At 53.7% G+C, this 22090-nt stretch overlaps 7 protein-coding genes across 7 annotated transcripts; 4 read left to right on the forward strand and 3 right to left on the reverse strand.

Annotated features, from left to right (window-relative positions):
- Nucleotides 1–38: 38 nt before the first annotated feature.
- On the forward strand, nucleotides 39–2489 carry M421DRAFT_6410 (uncharacterized protein; the record flags this gene model as incomplete). Its single annotated transcript, XM_033596117.1, has 1 exon — nucleotides 39–2489. One exon carries the CDS (start codon nucleotides 39–41, stop codon nucleotides 2487–2489), a length of 2451 nt encoding a protein of 816 aa, XP_033447471.1.
- An 895-nt stretch (nucleotides 2490–3384) lies between these two features.
- On the forward strand, nucleotides 3385–5280 carry M421DRAFT_42365 (uncharacterized protein; the record flags this gene model as incomplete). Its single annotated transcript, XM_033593529.1, has 2 exons — nucleotides 3385–4901; nucleotides 4998–5280. Coding segments are annotated over 2 exons (1800 nt in total), but the record flags the coding sequence as incomplete, so codon positions are not given.
- Nucleotides 5281–5907: 627 nt separating this feature from the next.
- Nucleotides 5908–8054, reverse strand: M421DRAFT_185354 (uncharacterized protein). The gene has a single exon (XM_033587926.1). It carries the CDS (start codon nucleotides 7936–7938, stop codon nucleotides 6037–6039), a length of 1902 nt encoding a protein of 633 aa, XP_033447473.1. The 5' UTR covers nucleotides 7939–8054; the 3' UTR covers nucleotides 5908–6036.
- Nucleotides 8055–11536: 3482 nt separating this feature from the next.
- Nucleotides 11537–12577, forward strand: M421DRAFT_6413 (uncharacterized protein; the record flags this gene model as incomplete). Its single annotated transcript, XM_033596121.1, has 2 exons — nucleotides 11537–11599; nucleotides 11648–12577. The coding sequence occupies 2 exons, from the start codon at nucleotides 11537–11539 to the stop codon at nucleotides 12575–12577; spliced, it is 993 nt and encodes a 330-aa protein (XP_033447474.1).
- A 484-nt stretch (nucleotides 12578–13061) lies between these two features.
- M421DRAFT_18033 (uncharacterized protein) lies at nucleotides 13062–13313 on the reverse strand (the record flags this gene model as incomplete). The annotated part of the gene is made up of 1 exon (XM_033587882.1): nucleotides 13062–13313. A coding segment is annotated over one exon (252 nt), but the record flags the coding sequence as incomplete, so codon positions are not given.
- A 478-nt stretch (nucleotides 13314–13791) lies between these two features.
- M421DRAFT_422079 (acyl CoA ligase-like protein) lies at nucleotides 13792–20510 on the reverse strand. The gene is made up of 4 exons (XM_033593053.1): nucleotides 20171–20510; nucleotides 17508–20111; nucleotides 16034–17460; nucleotides 13792–15984 (listed from the first exon to the last, which is right to left on the reverse strand). Exons 1-4 carry the CDS (start codon nucleotides 20248–20250, stop codon nucleotides 14192–14194), a joined length of 5904 nt encoding a protein of 1967 aa, XP_033447476.1. The 5' UTR covers nucleotides 20251–20510; the 3' UTR covers nucleotides 13792–14191.
- Nucleotides 20511–20542: 32 nt separating this feature from the next.
- On the forward strand, nucleotides 20543–22082 carry M421DRAFT_422080 (Thioesterase/thiol ester dehydrase-isomerase). The gene is made up of 3 exons (XM_033593054.1): nucleotides 20543–21309; nucleotides 21361–21875; nucleotides 21926–22082. The coding sequence occupies exons 1-3, from the start codon at nucleotides 20793–20795 to the stop codon at nucleotides 21968–21970; spliced, it is 1077 nt and encodes a 358-aa protein (XP_033447477.1). The 5' UTR covers nucleotides 20543–20792; the 3' UTR covers nucleotides 21971–22082.
- Nucleotides 22083–22090: the final 8 nt, after the last annotated feature.

Consider the following 22090-nt stretch of genomic DNA (forward strand, 5'->3'; position numbering starts at 1 on the left):
TTTCGCTTCAAGCGCACTCACAGTCATATACTACAAAGATGAACATGGATCCTACAGATGCCGGCCGGCCCGCATCTCGACGCGACAGCAATGTCTCTCTCAGCTTAGTAGGTGTCCCAAGTTTATCAGAGCCGGTGCAGACAGCAGATGTGTTCGAATTTGACGTCGATCCTGATGTCGATAACAGCACTGAGGATTTTTCCGCGCAACTCGGTGCCTTCTGTGCAAACATTGGCGTCCCTAACGGTCAGTCTTTAAACGACTACCAAGTCGCACCATATCTCGAGTCAGCAGAATTACCCCGAGTTTCCGCTGCGAACGAGCAGTACGACTCGTTCATGTACGACCCAACAGATCTCAGCTTATTTTCTGTACAGCAGAGTTCCGGGTACCCGGACCCTCGCGGCTATCACTCACCTCCCGAAGGACCATACTTCTACTATACTTACGACGCCCTAGCTCCAGCCGCTGATGCCTTCAGTACCCTGGGCCTGGCTGCGCTACCTGATAGCAATGCCTTGACTGGGTACGAAGATGTTCAGCACGTGCCGCAGCAACATGGATACCTGCCCGACTCTTGGACGCTACCTGTTGAAGCCGGATCCTTGCCTGCACAGCATACAGGTTACATGCCTGTTGATGCATCCATACAATATGCAACAAATCCCACTGAGAGCGCTCAAGTTACTACTGCAACACAATCCTTAATATTTGGACCCGTCTCATCATCAGTTATCCAACCGTACAAACACGACGAGTCTCAGATCTCAGATTCAGACTCCGACGGAGATTATCGTGATATCGAGCCGAAGACTACAAAGATTTTTAAGCGCGAACAGAGAAAGCAGCGTCGCAAGAGCTCACTTAGCTCGGCCTGTACTTCTGCGGGTACTCCAGCCAGCCCAGTCAAGTACAACGCAGGCGAGAAACCCAAGAAGCACGATGCAAAATCATGGATCCGCGTCAATGCCAACACCGAAGGCGACACCCGTACTGCGAAGATTAACAACTGGAAGAACAAGTACGAGTATAAGCCGCTCCCGCTGGGTTCTTGGACGTCTGGTGAGCACACATTCAAGTATACGCAGTATGAGAACGTCGACTTCCTCACAGAGGCGCCTATGTCGACCCGGAAGATTCGAGACTACATCATGAACTACCCGTGCGATGACCAAAAGCGTGTAGTACTTTGGATCCAAAAGATGCCAGCTGATCAAGGCCGACGCTATGGATCGCAGCAGCATTCCAAGTGCGCTTTCAAAGATTGTCCGGTTCAGAAGTATATTACGGGCACTATCAACACCGGTGAGTATCGCGTTGGCTTCGATGAGAAGCACTTCACCTACGGTGACAAAATAGACCCATACGATTGCACAGCGTACGCTCACTTGTACTGCATGGAGCAGTTCTTAGACTTCGAACAGGTTTGCCAGGTAGCTGATGTACGCGTCGACACACGTATCGACCTACCGCTTGAGCCAAATGGCAAGGCTGCCTTCTCCATGATAGACGTTCCCGCTCGGGCTGAGATGGAGCGCTTCGTCAAGCTAGCAGCCAAGGGCAAGCTCCGTATGGCAGAACGCTGGTTCAACTACCCCTTCCACGGCGACTATCAATCCAAGCACCAGAAACCTCACGAGCACACACTTACGTATCTGGCGCACTGCATGTATGAAGTGCATCAAGATGACTCACACAAGAAGCAGGCTGCCCTCCGTCGCGTCACCGTTTCACAGCGTCGAGTGCACCTCGGTGACTTGGAAATGTCCGTCGCAGACAAGCGCATCCAACGCGAAGTTTTCGGGCGCAAGAATAAGGGTCGAAACGAGAAGTACGAGGATTACTACGACAAGCGCATCCGTGAGCATATCAAGCGAGCCGAAAAAGATGCGGAGAAATTCCTCGAAGAGAAGGCGCGCGGAAAGAAGCGTAACGCTTGTCGAGCGCCGAAGAAGGGCAAGAAGGGTAAGGTAGTCCAGTACGCAGAGTCTGGGGACGACGAGCCTAACTGCTCCGCTGGATCACGCAAGACTCACCAGTACAACGAAACGGCATACATGCGCGATATAGCTGCACCACCAGTCCAAGCCACCGATGTCCAGCCGCTCCAGACCTACTTAGGAACAGCACCCAAGTACCCCCTTCAATCGCTTATCGACCCCGTGCTTGATTCACCATACGGCCTCTACGCCGTTCCCGTAACGCCCAAACTCAACATCGAGGATTTCGACAACTTCCCTACTTGCGAAAACGATCTGCCCGATGACAACCTTGAGAAGCTCCTCTCTCTCTCGCGCCGTCAGTCTTGTGCTGACTTCGGGCCAACGAGCATTCTCAAGAGCCCTGGACTTGTTTCTGGACGTACGCCGCGTCGGGCAGTCTTTGGCGCGCAGCCCGTGACAGATAGCAGGGAGTATGGTGTTGATAATCCGCCGAGCGCAATGTTCGTTCATCGTAGCTGGCGCATACGGGCTCAGTTGGGTCGATAGATTCGAACATTTGATGTTTAGCGTTTCCTTCGTCAGCAATATCTGATGAGAAAGTTTGATTTGTTATGGGTTTGTTTTGCAGGAAATTCTGTAGTAATTCTGATAAACACTGTCTTGCCTATGGCGTCGTGCGTGTGAGGTAGTAACATCAAGAACGCTCACGCCTGTCATCTGTGTCGTGCATGTCTCATCAGCGTACGCGCCTCGAGCGTGAGAGGTCAAGAGCTTGGCTCGGCTACTGTCGAGATGGCAAGTGTACCTAGCCCACAAGTTGTTCTCCACTCTCGTGCAGAAGCGCGCTGTCACCGCCAGTCTCCAATTGTATAAAGATCCAGGACTGTCTCCTCACCAAGCTCTGAACGGCCATCAGTCTAGCAAGCGTTCACCGCCATGTCTCGAAAGTTTCACCAGTCTCGAAGACCGATCCTCACTAAGACCTGAAGCGCCTGAACAGACTGTTCTCGATGCCGTGGGGCCATTGTTCTGTCCCGAGTGACAGAACGGTGTGTGTGAGTTGTACGCAGGAGTGCAGCAGTAGGGCCAGGCACTAGCTGTGGCAGGGATGGTTCGACAAAGTCGCTAAGTGTCTTCCAGTTACCGTAGTGACGCACAGGCCCGATTGGCGGAGCTGGCGGTCGCGGCGCGAGGACCCGAAGCAATAGACCAGCCATCTATTTACACCGCTCAATTCCCAGCCTGCCAGCGCATAGACCGGGTCGCGGCCACGGGTACCTTTTCGTCCCGTAGTTCGCCCAAAGAATGGCAGATGATATCCCTGACCAAATTCCACATTTTTTAAAGTTCATTGAACCCTGAGTGACACCCGCCTCATGCTGTTGTACAGACCTGCGCCTCGCAACTACAATCGATTATGACGACATTTGACGAACTGAGAGAACAGGGTGTCACGTCGTTTGCGATACACGAAGACCGAGAGTACGGCGAGCCATTGTCGCCTGGCACCATGTTCGAGGGTGACACCTCGTTCAACTCTGATCTTGCCATGTCAATGAACGGCGATGAGACACCGAACATCGAGCTCGAGCGAGACGAGCGGGAGTTTGGTGATGAGCTACTACAGCCCTATCAGAGCTCATACACATCTCGAAAGGGACACTCACGGCGTCAATCGGCCACGACACATTACAGCTTCATATCAGCAATGCCATCAGAAACTGGCTCAGTCGCCTCGGGACCTACTTCCGCCGGCAACCCAGCCATCGACACACGATACACTCCACGAAAAGAGCGACCGCGATTTCGAAATCCTGAATCTGTGCGCGCCATGCAGATGTCCTCACCACTTCCGATGTCGCCCTACGAGAGCAATCGAGAGAGGATGAAGAGCGCCTACGGCCCTGCAACACCAAGCCGAAATGGTAGGTCTGAGTCAAGACAGTCCTCCCGCAGGGGAAGTATCAGGAGCCACCACAGCCCAAAGCCTCCACCAGCACCACAGCAAGCGCCCCTCGTCCTGCTCCACGTCACAATACTGCCTATGCAGGTCCCATTTTCACACGATCTCATGGACAGGATCATGCCACAGTGGCTGGTGGAGAACTTCAGACTGTTGGAGGAGAAGCTACAGGATATTATCCTTATGCGCCGCGGCCTGCTCATTCCTCACCCCAGAGACGAGTACGAGCTGCTGGAGGAACGCATCTTGGAGAGCTTGGAGCTCAAGACACCCCGACTGCTCAAGTGCGGTCACTTCGTATCACCAGACGACGACGCAGAGAAGGACGAGGACGATGATTCTGCGATTGCTGCTGACGACGGCGCCAGCCGCATGAGTGGAGGTACCATGACCAATGACCATGACAGCATTCACAACGACAGCATACACACAAGGAGAGACTCCGCCATGTGCTTTGACTGCCATCGCGAGCTGAAAAAGCCGGGTCAAGGCGTTGGTGCTGGTACAAGACGTTTCGATATCAGGATCTACGCCGCCAACGGCCTCATGCGCTCCGAAGCATGGACGGCTGCTTGGACTGAGATGGAGCGTTGCGATGTCGAGATCATGCCTTGGATCCCCGAAGACGTTCGCAAAACTCTTGAAAAGAGGGTTATCGAAGAGCAAGAAGCAGACAAGCGCAAGGCAGCATACAATGCCGAGCTTCAGCGCAGGATCCAGGAGGATACTGTACGACAGCAGAAGCTGGCTGCTGAGACAACTGCAAAGAAGAGGCAGAAGGAACAGGAGCTCCAACGAAACCTCGAGGCTGCCACCGCTGCCCTGCAGAGGAGTATTGAAGAGAAGGCTGCAGATAAGGCCGAGTTCGAGCAGACTATGGAAGAGAAGATCGAAGAGGCGAAGGAAGCAATTCGCTTTGAGCTTGAGTCGCAAGCCATGATGGAATCGAACTCGGTCGCTGAGCGATTTCGCAGCATGGAGGAGGCATTGAGACAGTATCAATACCTATCTTGTCCTCAGTCGCCGCTACCACCATCAGTAGCAGCCTCTTCACGCTCACGAGCGTCGACTTACGACTTGGACCTGCGCAGCGTCTCTCGTGGTCGTCGCGGTTACACCTCTAGCCGACCACACGCAGATCAGATCCCACTCAGCACATTATTGAAGAACTATCTTCTCATCCAGCTGGCTGACCCCAAGAATTGGGCGATCCTCCTGTTGACTGCTGCCGTTGGTTTCATGTCGATGAACATCACCACCCAGCAGCCTGCCACATCTTTGATCAGCGATGTGCCCTCGGTCAACCCAGCCTCAGTGTCCGCTGCGATGGCCACAACCACAGCGTTCTCTACCCTGACTGTCACCGAGACACAGATGGCCAGTAGCGTCTACCCAACAGCGTCATACTCATCTTCGATGTATACAAGCGCATCTTCTTCAGTCGCTGCATCTGTTTCTCCTACTATCCTGCCCAGCGAGCCTGAAGTCGTCGCAGACCCCAACGAAGCCCCTGTCTTCGAGTCATCCTCCACCGTCAATGACGAGCCTCTGCGCCGCGATTCCGAGACCTCTGAGGCAGACCCCGAGGAGACCGTAGTCGCCGACCCAGTTGCCGAGGACCTCACAGAGCCCGCGAACATAGACTTGAGCCTCTTCCAGCACACATCTGAGTTGCTTGGCGCCGCCCACGAAGATGCAGTAGTCATGGAGGACCCCGTTACTCCGCAGGCGGAGGACTCCGCCTCTGAGACTGAGAGCGTCGCAGACGCGGAGACCAACAGCGTCGCCATTGAGTCCGACGATGAGATGGATGTCTGCCCCATCAACCCCCTCCCGGCCAAGGATGACATCTGCTCCATCAAGGATGAATGATGATCCTCTTACTTTGATTTTGTTATTTATACATGACCTTTACGGCGCCCCGTCGGGCTTATTACTACGAAGACATGACAGCACAGCATTGTTGCATCCGAGCGCATCCCAGCGGGCACCTGAGAGCGCAGCGAAGCGAAACATAAATTTGGTTTTGTGATTTATTTGCACTTGCGTATACCTTTAGTCGATAGTTCTCTGAAAGTTGTAGATAGTGCATCAAGCCATCGCATTTCCCGCTCGCTCAGAAATCGCTTCTTAGACATCGTAGAACTCTTCTTCCTCGCTCTCGTCCTCCACATCACCTTCTTCGTCCTGGCTCTCGCCCCCATCTTCTCCATGCGTCCGTTCCTGCTCGACAACAGCTTCCTCCACCTCTTCATCACTAATCTCAATCCCGTGCGCCTGAAACAGCGCTATTGTCTCCCGGCACATCCGCAGCTTCTCGTAACAGACATCTCCGCTGTCGTGATGAGCGTTGAACCTGTCATTCGCGTACTGGATGCGCTTGTTGAAGTGGTCGTTCCTGTGCTCGCGCTGTCGGTCGGTGCTGCGCTGGGCAAGCGCGTATATAGGGTCGAGTTCGATGGGTGAGATCTGCGGTTGCTTGTTGTAGGTATGTGCGAAGGGTGGGATGGTGAGGCGCAGGATGTGTGATGTGTCTTCCTTGGAATCGTCGTACCTGGCACGTCTGGGGTTAAGTGTTGGGCGGGCGGACGTTTTGGGTGCGGCAGTGGCCCTGGTCTTTGGTTCTGGAATCTTCTCAGGGAGACGGCGTTCGCAATCCTTGGGGCTGTGGTGATGGAACGCCGCACATATCGACTCTCCCGGTGCAAATGAGAGATCGATAACACGTCCCTCCTCCAGCGTTCTGATCAGAATTCTCTTCACATCCTCGTGCCAGTTTGCTAAGTGTGTTTTTCTCATCCTCTCGAACCCTCTCATCCTTTGACTAAAAAGCACGTTGAAGAAGAACGCAAACCCCCTCCTATCGTTTGGCCACAGAAATGTGAGCAATTCAGGCCCAAAGTCGAGGATATCGAAGTATCTTACTTCTCCAAACTCATCCACCACAACCCTAGGATCCGGACGTCGCAGCTCTTCAACCCAGCGGTTGATTACCATGTCGCAAACTACGCCTGCGCCTAGTGATACAGCTAAGACGTACAGATCTTCAAGCTCCGTCGGATTCCATTCCTGCTCGAACGTCCCGTACGCTGTAGTGACGGTGTCTGGAAGACAAGTCTCCAGGGGCTCGTTTATGCAAGCAGCGAAACGGCAGATCGTTTCCGCGCTGATCTCGGGACCATGAGTGATAGTGGCGATGCGTGGGTTCTCAAGAAGAGACTCACGAATACTGGTGCAATGGCGGAGGAGGTGGGCGCGGGGGATTTGTATACTACATGGGGAACCGAATGTGGTCGAGCCGACTCTGCAGAGGAACGCAACGGCATCGGTTTTTAAGTCATGGTGGTACTCGATCATGGTCGTATCATGTAGACATGACGGCACGGATCTCCATGGAGTCAGCCGTGCGAGATCCGGAAGATCGCGAAAGAGCTCTTCAAGGCGGACATCCATCGGATTCCTCCTATCCTTCTTTAGTTTCTTTCCCTTCTTCTTCTTGAGAATCGGAGCAGCGCGAGCCGAAACACGTTTCCCCAGCGGTATATATTCCAGCCCTTTCTCAGCGTAGAAACGCGGAGCGTAAGTGTTGTACACTTTGAAAATGTTTGTCAATGAACATGGCTGGCCATTTTTGTTTGGATACCGTTTCGCGCATTCGTCTTTGCTGAGATTTTCAACGTCGAACCAGTAGATAATTTGGACGTGCTTCTTGATGACGATGTTGCTAGTCCAGTCTTTGATCTTGGAGATGCCGTCTTTGAAGGCCCGAATCTCATCGATGGTGAAGTCTGCACGCGTATTCTGCTTTCTTCGCTTTTTCCGTGGCATAGAGTTAGTCGTGGTATCTGATTCGGCTTCAAGTAGGGCAATGTCGCGCTTGCGCTTTTCGACCATAGCGTTTGAAGTCTTCGCTTCAATGTATGATGCAAATGGACGGTTGAGGGCGAGTGCAGTGTGAGGGGAGGAGGAAAACTGGAAGAAAACTGGTATCGAAGAGACCCCTTCAGTGCAGAAGGTACTGGTGAAAGCCATTCTGCAGTGGAAGTGAATAAGGAAGATTTTGGATGTGCTGTTGGAGAGTCGGTGAAAGTCACAGAACGTGGCAGCAAATATTTCTGCACTCGTTCTCAAAAGTTGTAGAAATCCCGAGCAACCATGGATCTACATTATATGTCGTATTCCATTGGCAGAATGAGTCTGGTTTGACATCAGGGTCTGTAAACCAGACATATCAACTGATAAGGGTCTGAGATTTTTACCGCCTCTGGAGGGTGTATCTAAGATCACTTACTCACCACAGCTCCAGGTCTAGCTCACTAAGGTCAGGATGTGCTCACGTACATTGGCTTTGCGACTTTCCACAAGACCCTACACAAAGCCCAAGTAGTCAGATCAAGTTCAATTAGTTGACAACCTCCGTCGACCAGCACGTGACACTTTGCTTTCTTGATCCTTGGATCTGATCTGTTCCGATCCGTTCCCAGCGGTGTCAACCCGCTTTAAAGAGCTGTATCGTCCTTCGACGCAGGTCGAGCAACAGTGCAACCCACCGTCTACAGATGTGCCTTTCCCCTCGCTTTGGGTACCAATGGTTGCGTTAGAACGACTAGCAGACAATATGAGACCAGACAAACGGGCAGGCTTAAATGGTGTAAGATATTCTGGAGTATGAATGAGCACATAGGTGTCTTCACTTGACTGCATGTGCGGAGGCTTTGTCTTCTGCAACGACAAGTTTCTATGCATCATCGTCAGCCGATAGATCATGTCACGCTTAGGTCCATCAGGAGGTAGGTATATATATTCGCAGTAGTCTTGACTATATCCTCGGTCATTGGATGGTAACAATTGCGCTCCACCTTCGTGTGCACACGTCAAGGCCAATGTTCTGTTTGGGACAAAGCGTAGGTACATGATTACAGCACGCGTCGTATATCTTCATAGCTCGGAAACTCTCTACAATGCAACCACATAATCGAGCATACTCCTTTTTGTCGCCGTTCTCTGTGCTGAAGGTTATAGATGCAGCTGGAAGAAATTCGGACACGCAGAGGCGTCCAGGAGGGACTAATCTGGATTTACTTAGCCTGTAGGTAACGTGGTTCATCGGCTCGTGCACGACGTGGGCTCGTGCATGGTTTTTGGCCAAAATCAACTTTCAGCACCCCAACTTCAACATGCGATAGATCAACCAAATGGACCCCATAGAAGAAACCCTGAAAGAATTAGAGTCTCTGAACCTAGGCGGAAAAAATCACTATACTTATCTTGCGAAAAGAATACAGTTGCAGTTGATTGACATCGTCACAACGCCATTGCGGAGTATGTGTTAGTCATAAGGATGGATACACACAACAGCAACACATCAGCCAACAACAGGAGAAGGAGCTTGTCAAGTGTACAGATGGGCTAACAAAGCGCGGGCTTTCTCCTACAAGACAAATAATACGCAATTTCGCCTTAAGGGTAGCACAAAAGTACATTAGCAAGTGCTGGGCAGACTGCTTTATCAACTAACACCACATACCGGTACATCTTATATCACAACGGACCTCCGGCATCAACAGACTAATACAAGTACTACTTCAAGCTTCTGCAGTCCAAAATCAACTAGTACAGCGCTGAGAGTTGCCACATACACAATATGGATGAAAAGGGGTTCTTAATTAGGATACTGTCAAGGATGAAGAGAGTGTTCAGCAGGCTTTGCTATAAAGCTGGAGAGTCTCGCCAGATACTTCAAGACAACAATCGTGAGTGGATCACAGTACTTGCGTGCACCTGCGCAGATGGGATAGCTCTCCAACCTTCACTTATCTATTGAGCCGCCAGCGGCAATATACAAGACACCTGCCTACAAGATTTCGATCCTCCACAATAAAAGGTGTACCTAATGTCATCTCCAAATAGCTGGATAAGTAATAAGCATAGAGTAAGATGGCTTGAGCTAGTGTTCGATCACGAGACTAAGAAGAAGGCAAGACAGCAGGTCAGGTTACAAATACTTGATGACCACAGCAGCCATGTTACAACAAGGGTTGTTAACTATTGTGACAAGAACAAGATACTCCTGTGTATCTTTCTGCTACACTCAACCTATACTCTCCAGCCACTTCATGTGGTGATGTTTGCTCCCCTTGCAGCAGCGTACTCACGCGTACTAGCCGACTATATAGATAGATGCCAAGGCCTCTCATCTATCACTAAGCGCGATTTCTTCCGCCTCTTCTATGTTGCCTAGGAGGTCTTATTTACCTCCAAAAACATACTTAAAGCATTTTCTGCTACAGGTATCTCACCCCTTAAACCTCAGCAGATACTTGCTTGTTTTGCTAGCAAGGAGCCCTCTTGGCCATCAACAAGTAAGAGTACGTCATCAACGCTTAGTGCTAGCGATTGGAGGTAGATTCAACAAATCCTAAACTAAGTAGTGAAGGATGTAGCTAATGAGTACGCGAAGAAGCTTGCACAGACCTAATACTCCTGGCACTATCTATTAACTTAGGTAGAGTTGCTTAACACTGAACTTAACACCTTGCGCAAGAAGCTATACTAAACCAGGAAGCGCCGGAAGCAACCTAATAGGCAATTAGACTTGCAACACCACTAAGAGTATTATAGAGGTGCGATGATGTGGTCTCCTTAGTCCTTCTAGGAGGCGCGCGCTCGCATGGCTGTTGCAGACTACAAGAGGCAAGAGGATAAGCTTAAAAAGGCAGAGATATTGGATTTAGCTGCTGATAATAAGCTTTTTAACGAGAAACTAAAGGAAGAAAAGCGTGTAGCAGCTGCAAACGCAAAGGAGGTGCGTGAGCGTGAGCGTGCAGAGGAACGCGCAGCCATCAATGCGCGCAAAGAGCAGAGACGTAAGGATAAAGAATCTTGCGACGCTGCAAAAGCTCTCAAAGTATCCCAAAGAGGCAATTGCACAACCTTAAAAGCTTCTGCGGTTAAATAGAAGCCTGCGCGTCGTGCTGTGGGTGCTTGTAGTCATCCCAAGCCTGCGACGCCTCCTCTACCACGCGCAACTGTCACTACCAGGTCCAGCCGCACCGCCACGAAATATAGGTAACTTTGTATAAGAAACTTTGTTGCATAGGCCTGTAGAATATTCTACCAAAAATCTCACGATGATAATTATTGTACGTGGCTCTACAGCCTCGTCTTTGTGGTTGCAGTGCAGGGCGGGAGCGGGCGTTGTTCGATTCCGGGCGTTGTGCGCACGGACACGGTACGGTACAGGTATCGTGCACGAGCCGATGAATCACGTTACCTAAAAGCGCGTCACCAGTCGTCGCGTGTCTGCAACAATCGCTCCTCCCATACATCAACAAAGACAGGCGCGTCGACACTGTCTCTGAACATGCCATTTTTCGAGTGTACCTTGTTCAAGACCAACGAAGAACTGAAAACTGTGTATCCGGTGATCCGTTCATCACACTCCAGTACTAAAAATGCCGTTTATTGTCGTGCGCACTGTTTCGACTTCTTCTACGATGAGAGAGGGATCTCGTGTCAGGGGGTACACAGAAAGCACGCAGACGATATTCGCGAGGAGCTAGAACATGACAAACTAACCAGAGATCGGCTGAAGGCACAATTGGTGCTTTGGGGTGTCGATGCATACAAAATGAATTCAATGACGAAGGACGTCCTGCTTGCTAGGACCCAGGAAGCGCTCAATCGCAATGAGGTAATGTGGATTCTTCAAAACCAGACCAATCGCCCTAATACAAAGCAGTTCGATGACATCACCGCGGAGATTCAATTGTTCGAGATGTACCTACAGTTCATGTGGAATGGCAAACAGACTGAGATTCAGCTTCCACGGACCTTGGCGGACCAAGTCCAGCTTCAAATCGATAGAGCCCGAAGTATCCGACCGCCGAACAGGAAACGGTCGCTGGAACGCATGGATGCAAGCAGCACGAATGTCCGGAACCAAAGACCTCGCACCAGTGCTGCAGCCGACGAGATTGAAGAAGTGGTCTGTCTGACCGACGACGATTCGGACTCATCACAAGGACCGATATCGGACCAACTCCTTGCCCTGGAGCGTAACACGAAATTGCCTGACGCAAGAGCATCTGCGGAATGGCGAAGACTCGTCACTGAGCATCAAGACTTCGTCCGCATGAATGCTCTCAAGTCAATGCAGGGTTCCTACGTTATAAAGTGCAGCGAGGTAGAGGATCGCTGGCCTGAGCATGCCGCATCACTCACGCTTGACATCGCGGATAGTCACGGATTGGAGCGCCGGGGCCTCCGTGGGCATTCGGATCTGGGTCCAATTAGGGGCGAGTTGGTGCTTGCGACAAATGCTACGAAGCTGGCTTGGTCCGAGGCAGCTATGCGTTGCGCAGGCTTGCTCCCTGTCTACGAAGACACTCCCGACGCTGAGCTTCAGAGTACTAATGATCGTACGTACCTCGCGTTTAAGATGATCGTTGCCAGTGGCAGTAAACTTCGAGGCTTCACAGGGTCGGGCGAGCTGTTTTTCAACAATGTGTCCTGCACGGCTTTCAGGGGAACAATATCATTACCCTTGCAGCAGAACGCAGAACCCACTCAACTACACCTCGACGGTTACAAGATCAGCGATGTTGCTCGCAGAAGGCCGCCGCCAGAGTCCTTCAGCCTCTTCCGCCTCGAGAACGACAGTAGTGGTTGAAGATGCCCATCTCCAAGATACACTGGACGAAAGGCTTGGGCTGAAGCAAGCGCGCCTCCACTGAGAGCTTTAACACTAGAGAGATCCCTTACAGAGGCTCACTGCCTACTTCATACCTTCAACGCTTGCATCGCACAGCTGCTACGACTTCGCAAGCAATCAATCGTGTAGAGCCTCCAAATCTGGCTGACCCATGCGGAAGTTTGAGGCATACAAGACATCGGCGGGATATGGACGTATGTGAGGTGCATAAAGGGCCCTCGATCGATCTTGGAAAGGAAATTTGAATGAGCTGAAGCACCCTGGCTCTGTATTGCAGGAATGCCCCGGGTGGAACACATATTCCACTCGCAGTATCTTTACAGCAACGCGAGGCTCAATTAACTATGGAGGTTAGGCTTAGTCACATGGTTCCTTTAGCCATGCTTCTGTGGGGCTGTGTGTTGCCCCGCCTCGGATCGCCCGTAAGTTGCTCGCTTGTATGGTAGATATAGCAAGCAGCCGAACGTTGGTACCAGCGAAACATCGAGTTGATAGCTTCTGACAAATCAGCATTGTTGGTCTCGTCAATACAACATGTGTCGATCCAGGCCCACTCATAGCCATCCTTGGCAGCCTGTTTGCACAAGTATTCGATCTTGCGTGCTCCAAGGATGGCTCGCCAGTGTGGATCAGTACTCAGCTGTGCGAAAGCCATCTTTCCAGTGTCGCCGAGCCAAGTGTGCGAAAGAATGGCAGTAAGAATGATGTGAGCTGGAAAGGTGGATGTCAAATGCGATGCTCGAGGCCGGAGCGATTCCAAGGTCACGCGAGGCTAGACACCTGCATACCATACCTATCTGACGGACGTCACCAGCAAAGCCCGACTCGACACACCCACACAAAAAGACATGTGACTTCAGCAGGAGTCGATGGTGCACAAGCGCCTAGACCTTGCAAGAACTTCTTGCACCCCGCGTCGTGCACCTTGATCAGAGCTGGCGAGAGCTAGGGACAAAAGCGACTATCGTTGAGCTGGTAGCCGGGCGTTGCGGGGTCGATGAAGAGACTCTGCTCGACCCTGGCACAATATCAAGCAAAAGCATCGCACAGAGGATGTCGTGGGCAGCGCATCTGGAGATCTTGCATATACACGGCTTGGGATCTTCGGCATCAACATGAGTATAATTACAGCTAGAAAGTGGCAAAACATAGACTATATTTGTATTTCTAACTAGGCTGCTCATATAGGGCTGGTTCTCTGCGACAACTATGCAGTACGGTGAGGGTGGAAAGGCTTTCTCTGGCTTCAGAAAGAAAGCACGCGCAATACGAACGACATCACTCGTTGAGATGTTGCAGCGCTGGTAGCTGACCAGTCAACGCCAGCAAACCCACGATCGTACTCACTTGGTTCCATGCGATTCTACTTACTGTGTGAGTATCGCAAGTGAAGCCCGCCGGGAGCGAGCTTAGAACGTCCCGCGTCGAAGAGGAGAGAGGAGCAACGCACAACACAGCATCGCCAGTACAACCCCCCTCATCACGTCCAACTTATAAAAATATCTCATTCATTCTTCAATCATCTATCCAACCCAATCCAACCCCTATCTTACCTCCACCACCCTCACCAATCTACTTCGCGATCCCCGCCGCGCCCCCCGCGAAATCCATCTGCGCCAACGCATCCCTAGTCCAACTATCCGCACTCGTGGAGGAGTCACGGTTCGCAACTCTCAACCCGCCGCCGCTCCTGTTATATCTGTCGTCCTCGCTGGAGTACCGCCGCGCTGGCGAGTGCGCGGGGTCGTGTAGCTGGTACTGCTGTTGCTGTTGCTGCTGCTGCTGTTGCTGCTGCTGGGGAGCAGGGTGCTGGGACTGCATGGGCTGGTACTGCATGGGCTCGTCTGGCTTTGCGCTGCCGACGCGCAGGATTGATGGAATGGCGGAGGGGTCTTGGGGATAATATGGTTCTTGCGAATGGTATGATTCTTGCGGATGGTATGGGTCCTGTGGATGGTATTGGTCCTGCGAGTGGTATGTTTCTTGCGGATATCGCTGGTGTTGCTGGTAGTGATGGTGAGCGGGACCATCGATTGGGCTGTCGAAGACGCCTGCGCCTGCAGGGTCGACTGGCGAGTAGTCCATCATGGAGTTGTGTTGCAGGCTGGGATTGGGGAGGAAGTCGCGACGCAGGTCCGTGGGTGTGCGGTCGTTTCTGTCTGCGTCTTCGGGGGAGAGGCCGGGGTGGTTAGGGTCCAGGGATAGGGATTGGGTGCGGTTTTCGAGCTCGTGGATGCTTTGTTGGGATGGGTAGTTCGCGTAGGCTTGCTGTGGCTGCCCTGGCATTTCGGCAACGCCTGGCGGGTATTGGGGCTGCTGCTGGGAGGAGAGCTCTTGCATCGAGGCGCGGTGAGAGAGGTGCATGCTGTTCAGCTGTGCTTGTGCTGTGAGCCCAAGAGTGCTGCTGGCCCGCAGAGAACCCTTGGTGCTGGCTGGCCCTCGCATGAAGGTTGATGTGCTTACGCGGCCAATAGGCTCTTCGCTGATCATTTGCACATCGGAGCCATTAGGATCTCGGATGCTGTATTGCGCGATGGTGCGCATCTTGCGTGTGACCCAGCCTGCGAGGATCTTGCCTCGCTGCTTCTCACCGAGACGTGAGCGGTGGAAGTCGCCCTTCTGCACGAATGCGACAATGTCAATAACGAGCTGGTGCTCGTTCAGGATGGCGTTCACGATGACAGGCACCATTGACGCAAGGAAGTTGCGGCGGAAAATCTCCACAACAACCACAACTAGACCTCCAGCTTGAAACACAGCACAGCCTTGAGGTATGATGTTGCGGTGACAACGCTCGACCGATGACTCGATGTCCATACTAAAATGGTTCAGACCATTGACGTCGAAAGTGTCTCCGATGCTGCCAAGTACAAAGAGAACTTGCATGTCGACAGGTGCGCCACCAGGACCGATAGGCCTCGTGACGTTATGCAAGAAACCAAGGTCTCCAGTACGCACGTATCTGACGTTTGGATCGCCGTCAAGGGTCCTTCCGTTGAATCTCTCGGCGTCCAGTCGCTCTTTAGAGCCGTAGAAGCTGTGTGCGTTGGCTTCAGACTGGACCCAGATCTCACCGTACTCGCCGACCAGACAGAGCTGGTTGGTCTCTGGGTTGACGATGCTGATCTGTGTGCTCACGGGCACCATACCAGAGTCTTGTACTTGTAGTGCATTTGACTCGACATCTGGGTCCACAGGCATGATCAAACCGCGTCGCAATGCGTTGACGTCAAGATGCAGTTCGATCGGCTCGATGCACATGTACGACCGTGACGCGACCATGGGGTTCAGAACATGAGAGTAGACCGTGTTGATAGCGGTGCGGTCGAGGTTGCCGGGAGCAAAGTGCACACGACACCGTTGGTCTGCATATACGTTAGCATGGTTCGACCACGTACCGAGGTCTGTACTTACAGACATCCACGCGAGGTCGGCCGTCGGTGGCAATCATGAGGTTCTTAAGCTCGTGAAGGTGCATTGTCTTGCCAGCACCTCGTGCTATGGCGTGGTCCAACATCTGACTTGTCGCATACGCGTCCTTGATCTTATACCGGGACATGGTCTGAAACAGCAAGTTGGGATTCTGGGCAAAGTCGACTGGTGAAACGAGGTAGGTAGGTGCTGCTAGGAAGATGCCCATGATGCAGGTATGTATGAAGCCGAGACCAACGGTACTTCGTACACATCCCAGAACTGGTCTTGTGCTTGTCATCTGACACGTCTCTTTTTGAACCTTGCAGAGGGCCATGATGTTGCTGTGACCCAGTTGCACAGCGATTCGCCGTTGGTCTGGTGTCCAGTACGTCCAAACAAGGACCGGGTAGCCGTCTTGGACCCAAGCAGGCCTAATTGTCAGGCCCAGATCGCGACACCCACTTGACTGCTTAGGTGGTTTTGTGGTATTGTACACGTGCGGTATGTTGACCTTGAGAATAGCCGCGGATTGCTTGAGATGTTGCGAAACCTGCTTGACTTTCATCAGGTGATCGACCTCGACATTGACCAGGATGGCTTTGATTTTGAAGTCCGCAACGATGTGAAGCAATGCAGGAGCATCCTCATTGAGCCTGTTCTGATCGATGGGAGCCATTGGAATGGCCACAGCGCCCAGTACGAAGCAGGCATGTACGGCATACACAAAGTCCTCGGAATGCGTATACATCAGCAAAAGATGATCGCCAGCCGTGACCTTGACCTTGTTCTTCATATACATGGCGACACTGGCGACCTTTTGGTCGAACTTCTTCCAGTTGACGCCCTTGCCTTCTTTGCCTCTACCGTCGATGGTGCAGTAAGAAAGCTCCTCTGCTTGACGCGACACACGCCATTGCATGAGGTCATGGATATTTGAGAACTGGTTGAGTGGGGTCGATGTGCGGTCGTCGATGACAACTTCACGGTGGTCGACTCCCGAGTACTGCTTATCCTGCAACATCAGGTACTGCTGTCGAGCCATGGAAGCCTCGAAAGACCACATTCCTCCTGCAGGATCATCGCCTAGGGCGATATTCTGCACTGACCGCTCCACGCCAAATTTGACGTGAACGCAAGGCAGCGAACCGTTGTCGAACTCTCGGCGGCAGAGCATGTTGCCAATCTCTCGCCTTCCGTTCTTCATGACCCGGGGCAAAGTATTGGGTGCGGTGATCATAACACAGTACACCCTGAGGTGGTGTTCCTGGTACAGCACCTCCATGCAGCGCTCCGATAAAGAGTCCAGGAAAGGCACATCGAGCTGTTGGGGTGGTCCGCCCGGGTTTGTGGGTGCTGTCGACGCAGCCTGTGTTTCGATCAGGATGATGGGCAAGTACTCGCCATTGACATAAGAATCGAAGGCCGAGCTGCGGCACGTTAGCATGGGCCAATTGCCAGAGGAGGCATTGCTCACCAGTCGTAAATCTTGGGCACAGACTTCATGATACTTGTGACCAGATGCTGCACAAAGAAATACCGATGCTCCGCTTCCAACACACCGTGCTCAACCCATTCGACTCTTTGACGAATCCTGTCTTCATAAAGACCAAGCACGAAGATCTTGCCCTCTACCACGCATCCAAGGAGTCCTGTGCGGAGGAACTCCATCTCCAATAGCTGCGGAGTCGGACTTCCTTCGACGAAACGATATGGACGAGCATGGAAGATTGTCTCGGTGTGCTTCTGCAGCTGCCAAAAGCCTCCTGAGAGTGATGGCGAGTCGACCCAGATTTCTCCTACACTATATGGAGAGCAGAGCAGGTTTGTCTCTGGGTCTACGACCGCGAGAGTCGCGTCTGGGATGGGGTATCCGAAAGCTCCAACCCTCATAGTGCCGGGCTCGTTCGCACGCTTGCTAGCTTCTTCGCCTATCGCCACCACTACAATCTCGTTCATCTTGAGCGCTTCTTTATCCAGAAGAATCTCCAGCAATTCATTGCGGCTCTTCTTTCGCTTCGACTTTTTGTTGGTTGTCCCGCCGCCGATCAGGCTCGAGTAGTTATTCGCATTGTTCTCCAGCTCTTTGTCGTCATCCACATCGTCTTCTTCCTCGATGCTTAGAGGGCAGCCCATGCGCTCTTCTCCGCCTAACCAGTCGCGGACAGAGACTATCATACCGCCATGTTCAGGCAAGCAAAGCATGGGTGCGATCAACTCTCGCCCGCGTGGATTGCGTAACGGCCTGAACCAGCGATCGCCCAAGATGTCGTGGAACTCACAGTCTACGGTGAGGGTATCGATCAGACAGATCTTGACGGACCCAAAATTGGGGTCCGCGTTCTTCTTATAGTTACGCGTGGCCATTGGATCCTGTTGATAGTTGTACGCAGCGCGCTTCAGACCTGGATAGTCTGCAATAAGGATAGTCGCCTTGTATTTGGTGATGAGGTGCGCGTAAAGACCGGGAGTGTCCATGGTTGGCGGCTCCAGCCAGACGGTAGTATGTCCGCCATAAACAGCATACAGAACACCCAAGATCATGCCTGCGCTTTCGCGTGGATCGAGATAGCTGAGAATGACCTCGGTAGGTGATTTTCGCGGAGGCGGGGCAATAAACTTGCCATTCTTGTCTCGCAGATTGCCGCTGAATGTGTCTGCGGTTTCTCGGCCTGTGGGAATCGTGGATACTATGGCACTGATACAGGCCATCTGGTGCATAATGGTGCGATGGCTGAGGACAACGCCTCGAAGGTCACCAGTTGGGGCGCGTGAGAATTCAATGTAGGCCACCTCGGGGACCTGCAACGCTGGCGTGTCATCGTGCTTCTTAGGGTGATAGCTGCCAAACTCGTTCGTCTTCCACCACTCGACTCCGCTGGGCCACTTGAGGCGGTTCTGGCTGATGTCGCGGTGGAAGGCTTTCAGGTTGTTGTCGGTTGTCAGGGCAAGATGCGCCTGGGTGGTGGTCAAAAGGAGGATGAGTTTCTGGTAATCGTCCACGCTGTTGATGGGTACCGCGACAACGCCCGCAATAAAACAGCCCAACAAGGCAACCACGAACTCGATGATCTCGGTGTCTCTGTAGACCAAGGCCACCCTGTCGCCTCGGTACAGGTTGCTCTTGTCGCGGATGACCTTTGCAACCTTTTCAGCACGACTGGCGACCTTGTCCCACGATATCGAGGCCGTCTCCTTGCCCTTGGAGTCGAGGACCCAAAAGGCTGTCTGCCGTGGCTGTGTGCGTGCGCGGTGCCGGAGGACGGCGCCGATGTTATCGAACTTGGCCATCTGGATGTTCGGGTTGTGCGGGTCGTAGACGTCGAAGGGCAGGTCGCGCGGCTCGAGCGGCATCATGGTCTGGATGATGGCGCCGTGCGGGAGATCGCTCGGGTGCATCATGGGCGGGGGGATGGCTGCGGTCGGCGAGAATGCATCGCCAGACGAGTAGCGGTGCGGGCCACCGTACGCGTCTGGCTGGTCCTGTATCTGCTGGCCGGTGAAGTCGGAGAAGTAGCCCTGGTTCACGTCGAGCATGGTGCTCCGTCGGCTTGCGTCGCCGCCGCCAGGCGACCCGTAGGCCCCGGAGCCGTGGCCGTGGCCGTGGCCGTGGCCGTCGTAGCCCTGCGGGTGTGCGTCGGGGTTGAACGCGTAGTTGGACCCCATCAGGGTGCCCTCGCGCGAGTAGCTGTACTCGGGCGTCTGCGGGCGCGGAAGAAACGTCTCGCTGCCCTGGGACGGGGCGCGCTGCAGCGAGCTCGTGCGCAGGCCCAGCTGCTTCTCCTGGAAGCGGCCGACCTGGCTGGGCGGGTAGGCCGTGTACTGGGACGTCCCCCCGACCGTACCGCCCACGGCCGGCGGCGCGGGCGCATACTCGAAGGTGGACGAGGCGATGCTGGCGCGGGGATCGAGGGCGGGACCCTGGGGGCCGGACAGGGCAGCGAGCGAGGCGGTACGCGAGGCGGTGCGCGATGCGGCGCGCTCGCTTGGTGGCGGGCTCGGGCGCAGGTCCTGCTGCAGCTGCGCCGTGTGCTCCGGGCCCAGGAACTGCGACAAGAGGACCGTCCTGCGCTTCTCGTAGCTGTGCCCGTCGTTAGCGCAGATATTGCTGTGGGCAGGGGACAGGCGCCTCTGACGGACCCTTTCTGAGTGATGTCGCCCTCCTCCAGCTCGTGGTCCAGCTCCTGGAGCCGAGCCGCCAGCTCGGGGTGGTCTGCCATGGTGGACACTCCAAGATCGGGATGCAGGCAGACAGTGAATCACGTGGCGGCCGCTCGCGACATGGAGATGCGGGTCGCGGGCGGGGTCCTTTGGGCAGCTGTGGCAGACTGGCAGACTAGCAGACTGGCAGACTAGCAGACTGGCAGACTGGTAGACTGGCAGACTGGCAGACCTCGGACGAGCACTGCGCGCGGGATACGGCCTCAGTCGACCGCAGTGTTGGTGTGCAGGACGTGTTCGCGACAATCCTCGTCGGCGCTCATTCGCAGGCAATTCAGGAACACAGGAACCCTTCCTTCCGCCGCCGCCGGCAGCGAACCAAGGAGCGCCCGCGGACGTCATCGGCGCTTAACACGGTTTAGGTTTGGCCGCCACTCCTCAGCCACTTTTTACTATGCCTCGGCTCGGGAGAGCGTTGGACAATGGCCGGGTCACGATATCGACCTGCCAATGCACATGCCTCCGAACTGACTCCTTTTCAAACACTGACCTCCAGCAATACACTGCGCCCTTCCTCCTCACACCCACACTCTCCGCAACCATGGCGACGCTCATCCGCCCACCGCCCGAGAAAACCAGCCAGTCGCAAATCGAGAATGTCCTCGAGCTGACCGAGCTGACTGACATCGACCCCGACCTGTTCACCAACACCCGCCCCATGTGGCATCCGCCGAGCGCCAGAGGCATCTTTGGCGGTGCTGCGATCGCGCAGACGCTTGCTGCGGCCCAGAAGACGATTCCCAAGGACTTCACTGTGCACTCGATGCACTGCTACTTTGTGCTGGCCGGGAACGCTGAGATTCCCATCATCTACCATGTCGAGCGCGTTCGGTCAGGCAAGTCGTTTGCGACCAGAACCGTGCAGGCACGACAGCGGGGCAAGGTCATCTTCACCACGACCATGTCCTTCGTACGTCAGAACAGCGGAGGAGAGAAGCTGGTCGAGCACTCATATCCCATGCCAGACGTCCCGGACCCAGAGGATGGATTGGACCACCTGGACACCCACGGCGGTGACGACGGGCCGTTCCAGAGCCAGCAGCTGCCCATTGAGAATGGTACGCTTTCACGGCATGCAGTGCGCTGTCCAACAAGCTAACACCCCCCAGACAGCTCTCCCTTTCCTCACACCAAGAAGTGCAGGCAATGGGTGAAAGCACGCGGCACCATTTCTCCCGAGGGCGGGCACGAAGCACATCTCTCCGCCATTGCCTACATGTCAGACAGCTACTTCATCGGAACTGTCGCCCGCGTCCACAAGCTTGTGCGCTACTCCCCGCAACGCAAGAGCAAGTCCAAGTCCACCATCGACGAGGATGTTCTCAAGAAGCTGCTCGCCATGGACGACGCAGAGCTGAAACGCCAGGAGTACTTGGCCGAAGCAGACATCAAGCGCATTCAGAGGGTGCGCAATGGCGACAGGCCCAAGAAGAGCGAGACCCCAGAGATCGGCATGATGGTCAGTCTTGACCACACCATCTACTTCCACAACCCTCGAGACTTCAGGGCAGACGAGTGGCTCTTCACCGAGACGGAGACAACCTGGGCTGGTGACGGTCGCGGTCTGGTGTTCCAGAGGATATATACGCGCAACGGCAAGCTGGTCGCCAGCTGCGTACAAGAGGTTCGTCGCTACAAGCCCACCCATCAGCACGCATTGCTAACTGCCCACAGGGATTGTTGCGACTGAAGCAGACTGACAGCACGCCCAAGCTGTAGTCAAGGGTCACCTGTGTACATTCACCATGTACTTGTCATTCGGCGACGCGTTAGACATATTTGCGCATGCATTCTAGATTTGATACCAAATTCATCCATTCCCCTTGACAAAGAATCTGG

This window comes from Didymella exigua, assembly GCF_010094145.1.
Source record: "Didymella exigua CBS 183.55 unplaced genomic scaffold M421scaffold_18, whole genome shotgun sequence".
NCBI lineage: Eukaryota > Fungi > Ascomycota > Dothideomycetes > Pleosporales > Didymellaceae > Didymella > Didymella exigua.

Excerpts from the sequence above, each read along its gene's own strand:
- M421DRAFT_185354 (XM_033587926.1), bottom strand. The coding sequence starts at position 7,938 with ATGGCTTTCACCAGTACCTTCTGCACTGAAGGGGTCTCTTCGATACCA.
- M421DRAFT_422079 (XM_033593053.1), bottom strand. The coding sequence starts at position 20,250 with ATGGCAGACCACCCCGAGCTGGCGGCTCGGCTCCAGGAGCTGGACCAC. Across the intron at positions 20,112-20,170 it reads GGCGACATCACTCAGAAAGG|CTACGAGAAGCGCAGGACGG; the intron begins GTCCGTCAGAGG and ends CGACGGGCACAG. Across the intron at positions 17,461-17,507 it reads GTGCCCAAGATTTACGACTG|CTCGGCCTTCGATTCTTATG; the intron begins GTGAGCAATGCC and ends AACGTGCCGCAG.
- M421DRAFT_422080 (XM_033593054.1), top strand. The coding sequence starts at position 20,793 with ATGGCGACGCTCATCCGCCCACCGCCCGAGAAAACCAGCCAGTCGCAA. Across the intron at positions 21,310-21,360 it reads GCAGCTGCCCATTGAGAATG|ACAGCTCTCCCTTTCCTCAC; the intron begins GTACGCTTTCAC and ends AACACCCCCCAG. Across the intron at positions 21,876-21,925 it reads TCGCCAGCTGCGTACAAGAG|GGATTGTTGCGACTGAAGCA; the intron begins GTTCGTCGCTAC and ends AACTGCCCACAG.